We start from the raw sequence: 15273 nt of genomic DNA on the forward strand, positions 1-15273 counted from the left end.
AGGTAAGAATCCTTCAAGGATCAATGGCCTTCTATTCCAAGGTCCCTCTTTCAGACTTTGTCATTCATGGTGTATGTCCTAGCCCCATTAATGCTTCTAAAATGCAGCCCCTCATATTTGTCTGAATTAATTTCCATCTGGCCTCATTCAGCCATTTCTCCAACACATTGATAACTCTGTGCAGCATAGGACTATCCTCTAACAATTTCCAGCATTTTTTTTTGTCGTGCACGAATGTACTGATTTTGCCTCCCATACCCACACAACAATGATATTACAAACAGCAAGGCTCCAGGCTTCATCTGTGTGAGACACCTCAAATCAGAGACATCCAACCACAAAAAAACAATCATCTACCATCCTTCTCTGTCTCCTATTGCCAAGCCAGATTTGGATCCTGCTTGTCAACTTGCCCTGACTCCCATGGGACCCAATGTGTTGAACCAATCTCCCATGTAGGGAGCCTTACCAAAGTTGATGTGTAATATATCTACTGGCCTGTCCTAATCAATATACTTTTTAAGTCTTCAAATAATTCAATCAAATAGCTCAGACTGGATCTGCCCTTGACAAAGCATAAGATCATAAGTGATTGGAGCAGAATTAGGCCATTCAGCCCATCAAGTCTACTCCGCCATTCAATCATGGCTGTTCTATCTCTCCTTCCTAACCAAAGATCCTAAAACAAGCTATAGGATCTTTGCTCCTAACCCCATTCTCATGCCTTTCCCCATAACCTCTGACACCAGTACTAAGCACGTCTCTAATTCCTGCCTTTCCCATTGAACATTACTCCAATTCTTCTGATTTTTTCCCCAGTATCTTCCTGCAACTGATATTAGACTCACAGGCCTATAGCTACCAGGCTTGTTCCCTGCGGCTTTTCTTGTAAAGGGATATCATGTTAGCTGTCCTCCAATCATCTGGTACTTCACTACTGCCCAGCAAAGATTTTAATGTCTCAGCCAGAGCATTAGCAATCTATTCCCTTGCCTGGTGATCTGGTCCTGGTGATTTGTCCACATTCAAGCTCGTTGTCATCAAGCACATCAAAGAGATCCAATCTATGACTAACAGTGTAATACTTCCTCGCCTTTACTCCCTCCATTCCTTTGCTTGAAAATTCTATGTCCTAGGATACTAACTTGCCAGTCCTGCCTGTCATTCAACCATGTTGCATTGATGCCTACTCTATCGTAATCCTCTAGTTAATTAAAACTTTGAGTCAATTTACTTTGCGAAGTTAATGCCTGCATTAAAATAAATACAACTTTGCTTTGTATTCACTTGATGTTCACTCACCCGCTTGTTTTATCAACTAGACTTACTATTTCTTCTCTAGGTCATTGCACCTCTGCATCTCATTAATTACCCTGAGCTCCCTTCCCTGCCAACCCAGCAGCTCCCTTCCCCAACAGCACTAGCAAATCTCCTAGCAAGGGTGTTGGTTCCATTCTGGTTAAGGTGCAACTCGTCCCCCTATACAGATCCAATCCTCACCTGAAATGATCCCATTGATCTAGGAACCTAAAGCCTATCCTCCCCAACCATGTTCAACTAGGCATTCATCTAACCTATCCTCTATTCCCATACTCATTAGCTAGTGACACCAGAAGCAATCCAGAGATCTCACCTTTGAGGTCCTGATCCTTAAATGGCTGCATAGGTCTACAAACTCATGTTCCAGGACCTCAGCCTGTTCTCTTCCCGGTGTCATTGGTACCTACATGCCCATAACCTCCGGCTGTTCACCCTTTCCTTCCAGACTGTGCTGTAGTCAGTCCAAGGCAATCTCGACCCTCGCACCAGAGAGGCAAGATACCAACCTTCAAAAAGGTTTCTGACCCCTTTAATATAGAAATGTCCTACCTCACTAACACACACCCAGTCCTGCTCCACTCTTTCTGTACAGCATCAGCCTCCCTGGTGCAACAGACTGGGTTCTTGCTGCTGTTCTCCCCAGGGTGGTCCAACATGGTCTACTTGTTAGAGAGGAGTGTGTCCACAGGGGACTCCTGCACTGCCCCAATGCCCTGACGCCCTTCCTGCTGATCAACCAGCTCCCCCATCTGTACATGTGGAGTGATTTACTCACTTAACAAGCTGTCTGTCTCTGCGATCTCTGCACCCGGATACCTCCATAGCAAGTCCTCCCGCAGATCCAATCACATTATGTGATCTGTCGGGGGGCTGCAGCTGGACACACTTCCTGCTGGTCTTGTCATCAGGGACATTAGAGATGTTTCTTGTATAAAATGCTGTAATTGAACATCCATTAACTATATAACCTTACAGAATGATGATCAGAACCCCACCGAAAAGGAAACTGATGGATCTGCAGTCAATCCTGTTGATGAACCAGAAATTCTCCCTCGCGCCCCAGAAATGGAGTCAGCAGAACCAGTGGCAGGAAATTCAGCGGAACTAGATACAGAACCAGTGGCAGAGCCTGCAGCTGAAGAGCCTGCAGCTGAAGAAGAACCTGCAGCTGAAGAACCTGCAGCTGAAGAAGAACCTGCAGCTGAAGAACCTGCAGCTGAAGAAGAACCTGCAGCTGAAGAACCTGCACCTGAAGAAGAACCTGCACCTGAAGAAGAACCTGCAGCTGAAGATGAGCCTGCAGCTGAGCAAGAACCTGCAGCTGCACCAGAACCTGCAGCTGAAGAAGAACCTGCAGCCGAACCAGAACCTGCAGCCGAACCAGAACCCGCAGCCGAACAAGAACCCGCAGCCGAACAAGAACCCGCAGCCGAACCAGAACCCGCAGCCGAACCAGAACCCGCAGCCGAACCAGAACCCGCAGCCGAACCAGAACCCGCAGCCGAACCAGAACCCGCAGCCGAACCAGAACCCGCAGCCGAAGAAGAACCCGCAGCCGAAGAAGAACCCGCAGCCGAACCAGAACCCGCAGCCGAACCAGAACCCGCAGCCGAACCAGAACCCGCAGCCGAACCAGAACCCGCAGCCGAACCAGAACCTGCAGATGAACCTGTGGCAGAGCCTGCAACTGAACCAGAGCCTGCGGCTGAGCCTGTGGCAGAGACTGCAGTTGAACCAGGGACAGAAACTGCAGGAGCACCGGTGGCAGAGACTGCACCTGAACAAGAGGGGCAGGTCATTCATGGATCTAAAACTGAACCAGTAGGTAAATCTGAAACATCTGAACCTGCAGCTGGCACCACTGATCAAACTGCAGCTGCAACCGAGATTTTAGCTTCAGCTGTGACAGAGATGTCTGCAGACTTTGAAGAAAAAATTGGAACCTGTTTTGAAGATCCATATAAGCGATCTGTGCTGTACATGGAGAAACACAATATTCTACAGATATTTCAGGTTGGTGGGCGCTTCAAAGGTTAATCTAATCCTTCTCATTATCAGGATCTTAAATTTACTACAGGGAAAGATTTCCTTTTGCTGGTGCCAGGTTAATAGTGCATGGTTCTTCTCAGGGAGGAATGCAGTTGTGTATTATAAATTATTAGAAGTTCTCTATCATTACTCGCGTTACAGGCACAGGTGTGTAAATATACTGCTGCCACCAGGGTATAGCCTCTTCACTTGGTCTCTGCTGAGCTGGTTGAAGTCAGCCAGGGATGCAGTAAGAAACCTTCCGTCTGCCATCGATGTCCCTGAAGGAAGAAGAGACCAGTAGGGGTTCCCACACCGAGTTGTTTTCTGTTGACTTCTGTAAACAACATAGCTGTGGAGACACAAGGAATTGCAGATGCTGTAATCTTGGGCAAAACACCAGGTTCTGGAGCAACTCAGCGAGTCAGGCAGCATCTGTGGGGAATAAATGTGATGGGATAAAGCCACGATTTTCCCCATCTGTGGTGTTGCAGAAAGGGAAGTAACCGACTGGGACTTTGTTCAGATTCACCATCAGCCAACATAATTAGAAGAAGAAAAAACAGGAATAAAAATCTGAGAATAGCTGAGTGATGATATAGCACCCTGGGAGTAATTTGGCTTGTGGCACGTGTGCAGCTATTCTCTGCTGTTTCCCATGCCCCTAGAATTATTATTCCAAACGTTTTGATTCGAAATTATTAATCTCGTTCACTACCCTTTCATGAGGATGATCACAACAGGTCACTGCAAAATGCAAAGGTTCCTGATGTCTTCTCTGCTTGTTTTGCCTAAACCATAATCAAGAAGCACATATACGAACATGCCTGAAGATCACATGTTTAAGAAGGAACTGCAGATGCTGGAAAATTGAAGGTAGACAAAAATGCTGGAGAAACTCAGCGGGTGAGGGAGCATCTATGGAGCGAATGAAATAGGCGACGTTTCGGTTCAAGACCCTTCTTCAGACTGATGTGGGGGTGGGGGGGGGGGGGGCGGAAAGAAGAAAGGAAGAAGCTGAGACCGTGGGCTCTGGGAGGGGGAGGGGAAAGAAGGGGAAAGCAAGGACTACCTGGAATTGGAGAAGTCAATGTTCATACCGCTGGGGTGTAAACTACCCAAGGGAAATATGAGGTGCTGCTCCTCCAATTTATGGTGGGCCTCACTCTGGCCATGGAGGAGGCCCAGGACAGAAAGGTCGGATTCGGAATGGGAGGGGGAGTTGAAGTGCTGAGCCACCGGGAGATCAGGTTGGTTATTGCAAGCCGAGCGGAGGTGTTGGGCGAAGCGATCGCCAAGCCTACGCTTGGTCTCACCAATGTAGAGCAGCTGACACCTAGAGCAGCGGATGCAATAGATGAGGTTGGAGGAGATGCAGGTGAACCTCTGCTGCACCTGGAACGACTGCTTGGGTCCTTGGATGGAGTCAAGAGGGGAGGTAAAGCGACAAGTGCAGCATTTCCTGTGGTTGCAAGGGAAAGTGCCAGGAGAGGGGGTGGTTTGGGTGGGAAGGGACGAATTGACCAGGGAGTTACGGAGGGAGCGGTCTCTGCGGAAAGCCGAAAGGGGAGGAGATGGGAAGATGTGGCCAGTGGTGGGATCCCGTTGGAGGTGGCGAAAATGTCGGAGGATTTTTTGTTGTATATGACGCCTGGTAGGGTGGAAGATGAGGACAAGGGGATCTCTGCCCTTACGATGGGGAGTGAGAGCAGAGTTACGGGGTATAGAAGAGACCTTGATGAGAGCTTCATCTATGGTAGAAGAGGGGAACCCCCGTTCCCTAAAGAATGAGGACATCTCCGATGCCCTGGTTTGGAACACCTCATCCTGTGTGCAGATGCGGCGTAGACGGAGGAATTGAGAGCAGGGGATGGAGTCCTTACAGGAAGCAGGGTGGGAGGAAGTGAAGTCCAGATAGCCATGGAAGTCAGTGGGTTTATAGTAGATGTTGGCCAGTAGTCGATGGAGATGAAGATCACATGTGATCAATTATGTAGCTATGGCACAAATTAATTAAGTATTTCAGTCTGAAGACCAGACTTTGGCCTATCTGTGTTGTAATATATAATTTTTTATAGCTTGGCAATGACCTTGAAACGTGTATTTTGTAATGACCACAGCAATGGAATACCCTTGATTTGTTTCCCTGCTCACCCTTTATAAAAGCCAGTCATAAATCATAGTTAAATACTTTATCTTTAGCACATTATGTTGCATTACTGGGTTTCGGAGCACAGATAATGGATACGAATTGGATGAGGTGGGAAGAAAACATAGCACTAGAATCTCCCATACAGTATATACTTATGGCAATTTGCAATCGTTTAGTGTTTTGTTTAGTATAGTGTGCAAAACTAAATGAATTACTTATCAAATCTTCTGGCCTTGAAAAGCTAATTTTATAAGTGTGGATTGTAATTCCCTGAGATAATTGTTTTAAAGATCTGAACTTTATCAGAACTTGTCTGAAAAGTATAAAAACATTTATTTCATTTTAAATATATAATTTGATATGTCATCATCTAGCTTTATCTCATCAATATGTTTCAATTTAGTTTCAATCTGTAAAATATGTAACACGTTAGTCAAAAATTATGCTTTTTATTTCCTGGTTTGCTGTTTTTTTAATTTAACGACACCTTTACATTAAAATAGTATATCGGTGTGAAGATGAATGGCCCTTGATCTATGCTGGTCATGTGATACATTCATTTACCTGGGGCAATATTGGCTGCTCTTTTGATTTTGATTGGGAGAAATACTGGTGTGTTTGGATTGTAGTGATCGCACTAACAGTGCAAGGCCAGCTGAAGCAAAGCCGAATCCTACATAGTCACATCTCTTAAAGTCGGGTTATAATTTGTTTCTGACATTTTGTTCAGGTTAATCTTTGTAGTTTGCCTAGAAATCTATCTATTACTATTAGTTGGCATTAAAACAACATTGCATGTCATCCTCATGGTGTTTTAGAAAGTACCACAAATAATACAATCTTTAGTTGTAAGGTTAGATGACGCAAAACTTGTAGTTGTGGTGTGAAATGGAGAAATAGACGTGCTGTAGAATTGGTGACAAGTGAGACAAACAGAGTACATTTTGTTGGAGAAATGAGAAAAAGTAATACCAACTAGAAGGTACACTTCTAAAAAGGACACCAGAACATTGAGACCTGAGGTTTGTATGACCCAATTGATATGTCATTATTAAACCGATATAGACAGGCTGCGTCTCTACAGGATCTGGCTTTGTTTCAGATGACTTATTTCCAATAGTGCACAGCAGCTTGAGAACGTGCTTGAGAAAGCATATTGGATTGCGGCTTTTATAAATGGATACCTCGAGTGTAAGAGCAAGGTTGTCACGATGCACTTTTATAAAATGCTCGTTCAAGCACCACAGTGTTGTGTTTGCTTTTATGTGCTATCTTTTTGGAAAGGTGTAAAGGTTTTGGGATGAGAGAAGCCAGGATTGTTCTCTTGGAACAGGGAAGGTAACAAGGAAATTGCACAAATTATTTAAAATAATGATGGGCATAGGCACGAGTAGAGGGAGATAATGCTTGCTGTTGCTGCATTGGTCACGATCCAAAGGGCAAGAGTGGGGATGATTGACAAAAGAGCCAGAAGTAACATGTGGAAAAGTTCTAACTTTATCAGATTTAATAGTGGTGTTTAGAAAGGAGCCGGATGTGTATTTGAAAGGAAGAAATCTGCTGGAGTCTGTGGGAGTTGGCCTAGCTGGATGGTTCTTACACAGAATCAGTTCAGAGGCAATTGGACAAATCGCCTACTGTGCAGTGACTATTCTTCAATTCTATTTATCTTGTCAGATTTCCCCACGTTAAGCACAACTCTACTGATTTATTGTTAGTTCACACTGCTGCTGGCACTTAGCCCAGCAACTGCAATGTCAATAACACGCTGTAATGCTGAGAGAGTGATTCCAATGAGTCTGAGGGATTTGGAAGATCTAGAGACATCGAGTGAAAGTGATTGAAGAAACTGTAAAAAGTAACGTGGAAAAACTTTAACATTTCCAGGGGTAGTAATGGAGGCAGTTATAACAGAAGTGTTTAAAAAGGGAAGGGGATATGTATTTGAAGGGAAGAAATTTGCAGGACTGGGGAAATATTAGGAGAGCAGGCTTGAGATGCCAGCAAAATAAACACCTGTAGATGGCAATATCTTTATGTAAAAATATGAGTGTGGTGGTCTTTCACTCTAGGATTCAGGTTTACATTCATCACAAATTCTGCATTAAGGATCTTAAGTAAAGAATGTTGCAGAAACATCACTAAGTTTCTGGCATATTTACCCTAATTCATTTGCAAGTAGCATTGCCAGAGAATGGACGTAATGTGATTTCCAAGCCCTCATACTAAAACAATATATTAATCTGGAGTCAGTCTGAAGAAGGGTTTCGACCAGAAACGTCACCCCTTCTCTCCAGAGATGCTGCCTATCCCACTGTTACTCCAGCACTCTGTGTCTATCTTTGGTTTAAACCAGCATCTGCAGTTCCTTCATACACATTAATATGGAGCCACTAGTTTCAACACAAATATAGGAATTGAAGCATAAAAGTGCTTGGAAAATGTACATTACATTTAAATTATATGTAAAATACAGCAACAACAACAAAAAAGATTTCCCGTAGACTAAATGGAAAAGGCATAAATAATAATAATATTAAAGGATAACAGCATGCTGGATTTCACTGTAGTTATATACTAATTAGAAATTAATTAGGTCAAGTAAACTATACTTTTTACCAAGTAAACATTTCTTTAAAATTACCAAAATGAAAAAATTAATATTTAAGCATCTATATAACTCAAGTAAGACTACTTGCAATTTATTAACTACATTTTTAATTAGAAACAAAGGTCACAGATTTTAAATATATTCTGTTTTACAGAAAATGACTGAAAATTTGGTGTATGAAAGACCAGATGACCCCCTTGAATTTATGTTGCAGCAGGTACAGTATGTGGATGCTCACAAAATAATTTACAAACCCATCTGCATGAATTAAAAGCAATAAGCAACTGGAGGAACAGAGCAGGTCAGGCAGCATTTGTGGAGGGCAATGGACAGACGATGGCCCCGATCGAAACCCTTCTTCAAGAATAGATTTGGGGGAGATAGTTGGTAGAAAGAGATGAGGGGAAGGGAATGGGGCACGAGTTAGCAAGTGACAGGCACACCCATGTAAGAATGGGTTGAATGGCAAAATGAGACAAGATGGAGATAGCAATCAAGCAATGAGTGTAGACAAACAACCCGCTTTCTTTCCAATTTCCTTGCCTCCTGTCATCCAGTGTATTTATCCTCCTCCACCCTCTACGTGTGCTCCTCACCCCCTCCCCATGGATAAAAATGCCATGAAAACTTAACTGAGGTAGACAGGCTAGGGCGTTTCCATTTAAATCTCTGATCTACGATTCTCAGTTGGACCAGGCGTAGAATGATCCAATTGACCTCGTAACAGTTATCTAGTAGAATGCAGGTTTCTGCCAATCCTGTTGAGAAAATAACTCTTGTACATTTCCTTTTCCATTCCATTTCCCTTTCTAAATTGACCTTTATTACCGATAATTAAACAAAAGCAGGAACTGCTGCAAAAAATCAGCAAGACTGTCAGCAGTTGTAAGGGGATTTTTTTTAAATCTTTTGTATAATCAATTGTATATTTCCAACATAACTCTATAATCCGGGTGCAAATTTCCTATCATGTTTTTATCCCACTATTAGTTTCCAACTTTGACCCAGAGCTCCAACTATACCAACATGTTCTGAATGTCTTTATATCAAAATTAACCCTCTAAGCAGAATGTTTTCACTTTCACCAATATCATTATAATATTTCTCAACATCTTTGTAAATAAATTATATCTTAATATCTTTAATTTCCATTGTGTCCAGCGTGCAGAAAGGTGTGTTAGTATCATTTCACATTCATATCCATATCTCTCACCTTGTATGTGGATATGTGTGTGTATAATCACGTCTTCTCGAAAAAGCAACGTGCTAACGGTAACATTTTTACATATTCCGGTAGAGATTTTTCCCATGGAGTCCAAAATCGCCTTATCTTAAAATTTCATGCTTTATTTCTCGAGTTATTAGTGAAAATATTCAAAAATCTGAAAAAACGTTGAATTTAAAAAACGCTGTCTTTTGCTGATGACGTCACAATGGGTCTGCTCCGTGCGCCATTCTTCATCATGCTGCGAGCGGCTGCCTCGGCTGGGCTCAGCTCGGCTGCCTTGGCTGGGCTCGGCTCTGCTGCCTCGGCTGGGCTCGGCTCAGCTGCCTCGACTGGCCTTGGCTGGGCTCTGCTGCCTCAGCTGGTTCATTTTTTTGCTTTAACTTCGAAAATTTAAATATATTAACCTTGCATTTATTATTCTTTAAAGACTTCTCGGTTTCTTAATTAATTGTACAAATTCTTAAAGATAACAATTTAATTCAAAGACAGCGGTTTTCTTCGCGATTTCCGCGCTTTTTAACTTTTAAAATATTTTCTTACGTTGCTTTTCCCCGTTTTTTACTTCCTGGTTTTTCACTTCATTGTACTACTATCTTTACTATTTTAAAAGTTTAACTTAGCGGTTATTTACTCAGCTTCACCTGCTAAGTTTCTCCAGCATTTTTGTCTACCTTTGTTTATGTATTTGATCATTTGAACTGAACTATTCGGCACCGAGTATATTAATTTAATCAAGTGCTGTCTTAGATACAGGCCCCACTCCCTGATTACTAACAACCTGATTTACATAAATCAGAATTCACACAAATTCTCCTGACATTTTTCAAGCAATTTTCAAGCTTGCAATAACAATAATTTTTCATGGTATTTTTAGTTGAGTTTAGAGACACCGCGCAGAAACAGACCCTTCAGTCAACCAAGTCCGCACCGACCAGCAATCCCCAGTACACTAGCACTATCTACACACTTAGGGACAATTTACAATCCTTTACCGATGCCAATTAACGTACAAACCTGTGCATCTTTGGATTGTGGGAGGAATCTGGAGCACGCAGAGAAAACCCATGCGGTCATCTGGAGAATGTACAAACTCCGTACAGACAAGCATCTGTAGTCATGATCGAACCCGGGTCTCTACCGCTGAGCCACAGTGCTACCCATTCATTAATGTCTGGATACAGTATAAATTTCATAGTTTAATTATGGGTAGTATAAGGTTAATTATTTATTTAAATTAAATGAACGAATTGTAGCAAATATGGTTAGCGGTAGAAAACAGCCATTTTTGACTAATGGAGAAATCCTTCTGCAACCTGGGGGCTGCCTGAATTATAATGGACACAGGAAGGTGAAAATCACAGGTAGACACAAAATGCTGGAGTAACTCAGCGGGACAGCATTTTGTGTCTACCTTCGATTTAAACCAGCATCTGCAGTTCTTTCTTACACAAGGTGTAAATCACAATGCATAATTGATAAATTGTTATTTCTGCTCCCTGACAGATACAAGCAATGATCTATATGCGGGACGAACAAGAAATCTGTGTGGAATAAACTGCACCAGAACATACAGTATTATGAAAACATTATGTAGGAGTTGATGTATTTTGATCTTTAATCAAGTCTCCTCTTATTGTTTCTATTACTGTAATATCATGTAAAGTGCAGTGTACAAATAGAGAAAGCACGCCATGTGAACAATGGCAAAGGTTAAATGGATGAGATAGTTCCACCTTCCCAAGCAGAACCAAGAAGATCAGGTCACTATTTCCAATCATGTATATTTTGCATGTTTTTGATGTTAAGATATACAGTGACCCCAAGTTTTTTTCTGAAAGACAATTAAACATCTGAACGCATCCCTTTTCACATCATGTTTGCATCCATTATTAAGGACACGTTAACCAGCAACACGAAACCATTAAAATGAAAATGGCTTGACGAAAGAGAAGTTGTGTTTGACAAATCTGACGCATATTTTTGAGGATGTGGCTAGAAGGGTGAATAAAGGGTGGGGAAGACGCTGGTGGATGTAGTGTATCATGATTTTAAAAATACATCTGAGAAAAGTACCGCACAATTTTTTTTAACAATAAATAATAGCTATTGGGACAATAAACATGCAAGCATGGAAAATGAGTTGATTAAATGATACAAACAAATCTTTTTTAAGTCGACAGGTGTTACTAGTGGGCTAATGCAAGATTCAATCTCACTGGGTCTGAGATTACAACACATATTAATGGCTTATTAGAATTCAGTAAACTGAAGTATGTCAATGATACAAAGCTGTTCAGATAGGTGAAATGATTGATCGAGGGTGGCAAATTGTACATAAGATGGGGAAATATGGGATATTGTATTTCAGTGGGAATACTATAACAGAATTATTTTCCTAAATGGTGATAAAATGTTCAGGGCTTCAGTGAGACATCAATTGCAATGCTATGCAATATGTGTGAACAGGAATATTGTGAGAACAGTATCTGAAAACAGGCATCCACTGGGTATGGAACATCATCGGATGCAGGACTGCAGGTATCACAATCTGTAATCTCGTGGACTCGCATTTCACTTACTCTACCATTACGATCAGGCCAAGCGATCAACTTTCAGTGAAGAATGCAAAAGGACATGCCAGGAGCAGCATCAGCCACACCAAAAAATTGCTGAACAGCAAAAAAAGCAGGCAACTGACAGAGCTAAGCAGTCTCACAACCAATGGATCAGATGAAAGCTCCACAGCCTTACCACACTTTGCCGTAAAGGATGCTGGACAATTAAACAGCAAAAGAGAGGAGAAGGCCCCAAGAATATCCTCATCCTCATTGATATTGGGGCACCACATATTGTATGTGACCTATTCACAAGGCTGAAGCATTTGGAATTATGTTCAGCCAGAAATGCTAGATAGAAGGTCCATCGCTGCTTCCTCCTGTGATTCCCATCTCCACCGAAGCCAATCTCCACCCAATTCAATTCAAGCTTTCCTATTGAGGATAGCTGAGAGCATGAGAAACAGAAATGGCACCTCAAAAAGAGTACTTAAGATGGGCTCTATGCAACTACGTCCACCTTTATCCAAGCTGCTCAGATACAGGTACAACATTGCCATTTGCCCAACAATGTAGAACATTGTCCAGCTATGTTCTAGACAATAGGTGCAGGAGTAGGCCATTCGGCCTTTTGACCCAGCACCGCCATTCATTGTGATCATGGCTGATCATCCACAATCAGTACCCTGTTCCTGCCTTCTCCCAATATCCCCTGACTCCGCTATCTTTAAGAGGCCTATCTAGCTCTCTTGAAAGTATCCATAGAACCGGCCTCCACCACCTGCTGATGCAGATAATTTCACAGACTCACAACTCTCTGTGTGAAAAGGTGTTTCCTCATCTCCGTTCTAAATGCCTTACCCCTTATTCTTATACTGTGGCCCCTGGTTCTGGACTCCCCCAACATCGGGAACATGTTTCCTGCCTCTAGCGTGTACAAACCCTTAATAATCTTATATGTTTCAATAAGATGCCCTCTCATCCTTCTAAATTCCAGAGTATACAAGCCTAGCCACTCCATTCTCTCAGCATATGACAGTCCCGCCATACCGGGAATTAACCTTGTGAACCTACGCTGCACTCCCTCAATAGCAAGAATGTCCTTCCTCAAATTAGGGGACCAAAACTGCACACAATACTCCAGGTGTGGTCTCACTAGGGCCCTGTACAACTGCAGAAGGACCACTTTGCTCCTATACTCAACTCCTCTTGTTATGAAGGCCAACATAACAAGGCCCTCCCTCTCTAACCCCTCCCATTCGCTTTCTTCACTGCCTGCTGTACCTGCATGCTTACTTTCATTGACTGATGAACAAGGACCCCCACATCCCATTGTACTTCCCCTTTTCCCAACTTGAAACCATTTAGATAATAATCTGCCTTCTTGTTTTTGCTACCAAAGTGGATAACCTCACATTTATCCACATTAAACTGCATCTGCCATGCATCTGCCCACTCACCCAACCTGTCCAAGTCACCCTGCATTCTCATAGCATCCTCCTCACAGTTCACACTGCCACCCTGTTCCATGAAAATCAGGAGAAATAGAGGACATTCAGGACAAATACTAATTACCACCCAATCAATCTACTCTTAACCGTCAGTAAAGTTCTGGAAGTAGCTGACAATGTTATCAAGTCTCACTTACTTGCTGATAATATGCTAAGTGATGGCCAGTTTCAATTTCACTCTGCTCAGGTCTGCTCTGCTGCGGATCTCGTAACAAAGTTGGAAGAGGTAAGTTCCAGAAGTGAGATGAAAATGGGGAATGGCCTACCTTAAGTAAGGCAGCATTTGACCGAGTGTGACGACAAGAAGCCCTTCTAAAACTGGTCAGTGAGCATCAGAGAGAAAGTATTCAATGGTTATAGTCATTTCATACACAAAGATGGTTGTTGCAAGAGATCAAATATGTTTTTCCCCTCTCTCTAACCTTCCTTCATTAACCTATCAGCCAGATTGCTTCATCACCAGCTTATCACAATGGTAACCTGGCCTCACCCTACCAGATGTATTTATTGTCCTATTCAAACCTTCCTATCCTGGTTGCAATTAAGAAAAAGTCTCTCTCATTTGCAGTTCTGACAAAGGTTCACTTTTGCTGAACCTTTCCCAGCATTATCCATTTTCACATCACCTTAGGCCCAACAATCTTCAACAGCATTGCGTATCGATTGGCCATGATCTACCCATTGCATGTTTCCTGCAGGCAAGCATGTACATGCACGAACAGCCAATCCAAGATGCTATTATTAATTTCCCTGTTGCACTGTGATTTTTCATACTTTGTAATTTTTGACCAATCATGCAGCGTTTTGGTGCTAACAGGTGCTAATCAATGGCTCAGTAATGAAATGTTGTCTGTGATATTTTGCTGCATTTCTCAGGTCAGAATTGCCCTTATCTGACCAGGGCTACAACATTCTGTTTTAAATTGAGCTATCTAGCATTTTAGTTCCAGGAGACACTCCATTTATCCAGGTTTCAATAAATTGTACAATAATAACTATATTACTAAAACTCTGATCTTGACCGCTTTGGGCCTACTGTGCTGCGATTTCTAACAGAACGCCGCCACCTACGGCCGTCATTTTTGGCCACCACGCTCAGAGCCCCCCTCCGCCTTACGGGTGCGGCGGATTTTTCCCATCGATGACAAACCAGAGCGATATTAATGTTTTAAAGAAATTCACCATTCTCTCTGCTGCCCCGGCTGGAGGGAGGGGGAGGGACTATAAAACCAGGAAGTGGTGTGCCTCACTCAGTCGCTGCAAGATGGATGAAGCCAAGGGTCACTTCTCTCTGAACAACACTGAACAAATGTCTACACAACTGTGAGTCCCCTTAATGTGGTTTGAAAATGAAAATATGGTTTGTTTGAAATAAAAAGGCACTGCCTGCAAATGGTTGTTCGGGTGCTTTGGCTTGACGTTGAAAGGCACTACTTACTGCAAATGGTGGCTTGGGTGCTTTGGCTTGAAGTTGAAAGGCACTACTTACTGCAAATGGTGGCTTTGGTGCTTTGGCTTGAGGTTGAAAGGCAGTACTTACTGCAAATGGTGGTGTGGGTGCTTTGGCTTGAAGTTGAAAGGCTCTACTTACTGCAAATGGTGGCATGAAGTTGAAAGGCACTACTTACTGCAAATGGTGGCAGGTGCTTTGGCTTGAAGTTGAAAGGCACTACTTACTGCAAATGGTGGCTTTGGTGCTTTGGCTTGAGGTTGAAAGGCAGTACTTACTGCAAATGGTGGTGTGGGTGCTTTGGCTTGAAGTTGAAAGACACTACTTACTGCAAATGGTGGCTTGAGTGCTTTGGCTTGAAGTTGAAAGGCACTACTTGCTGCAAATGGTGGCTTGGGTGCTTTGGCTTGAAGTTGAA

General features: G+C 42.7%; 1 protein-coding gene across 2 annotated transcripts in view; it reads left to right on the forward strand.

Moving 5' to 3' along the window:
• The window catches only part of tex55 (testis expressed 55), a 27630-nt gene extending 16350 nt beyond the window's left edge, over nt 1-11280 (forward strand). For both annotated transcript variants that reach the window (XM_033033270.1, XM_033033269.1), the window contains exons 2-4: nt 2296-3333; nt 8266-8328; nt 10843-11280. In XM_033033270.1, coding sequence (XP_032889161.1) covers nt 2386-3333; nt 8266-8328; nt 10843-10893 — 1062 coding nt within the window. In that variant the 5' untranslated portion in view covers nt 2296-2385 and the 3' untranslated portion in view covers nt 10894-11280. The remainder of the gene's footprint in view (nt 1-2295; nt 3334-8265; nt 8329-10842) is intronic.
• The last annotated feature ends 3993 nt before the right edge of the window (nt 11281-15273 follow it).

Source organism: Amblyraja radiata, chromosome 14, assembly GCF_010909765.2.
Source record: "Amblyraja radiata isolate CabotCenter1 chromosome 14, sAmbRad1.1.pri, whole genome shotgun sequence".
Taxonomy (NCBI): Eukaryota; Metazoa; Chordata; class Chondrichthyes; order Rajiformes; family Rajidae; genus Amblyraja; species Amblyraja radiata.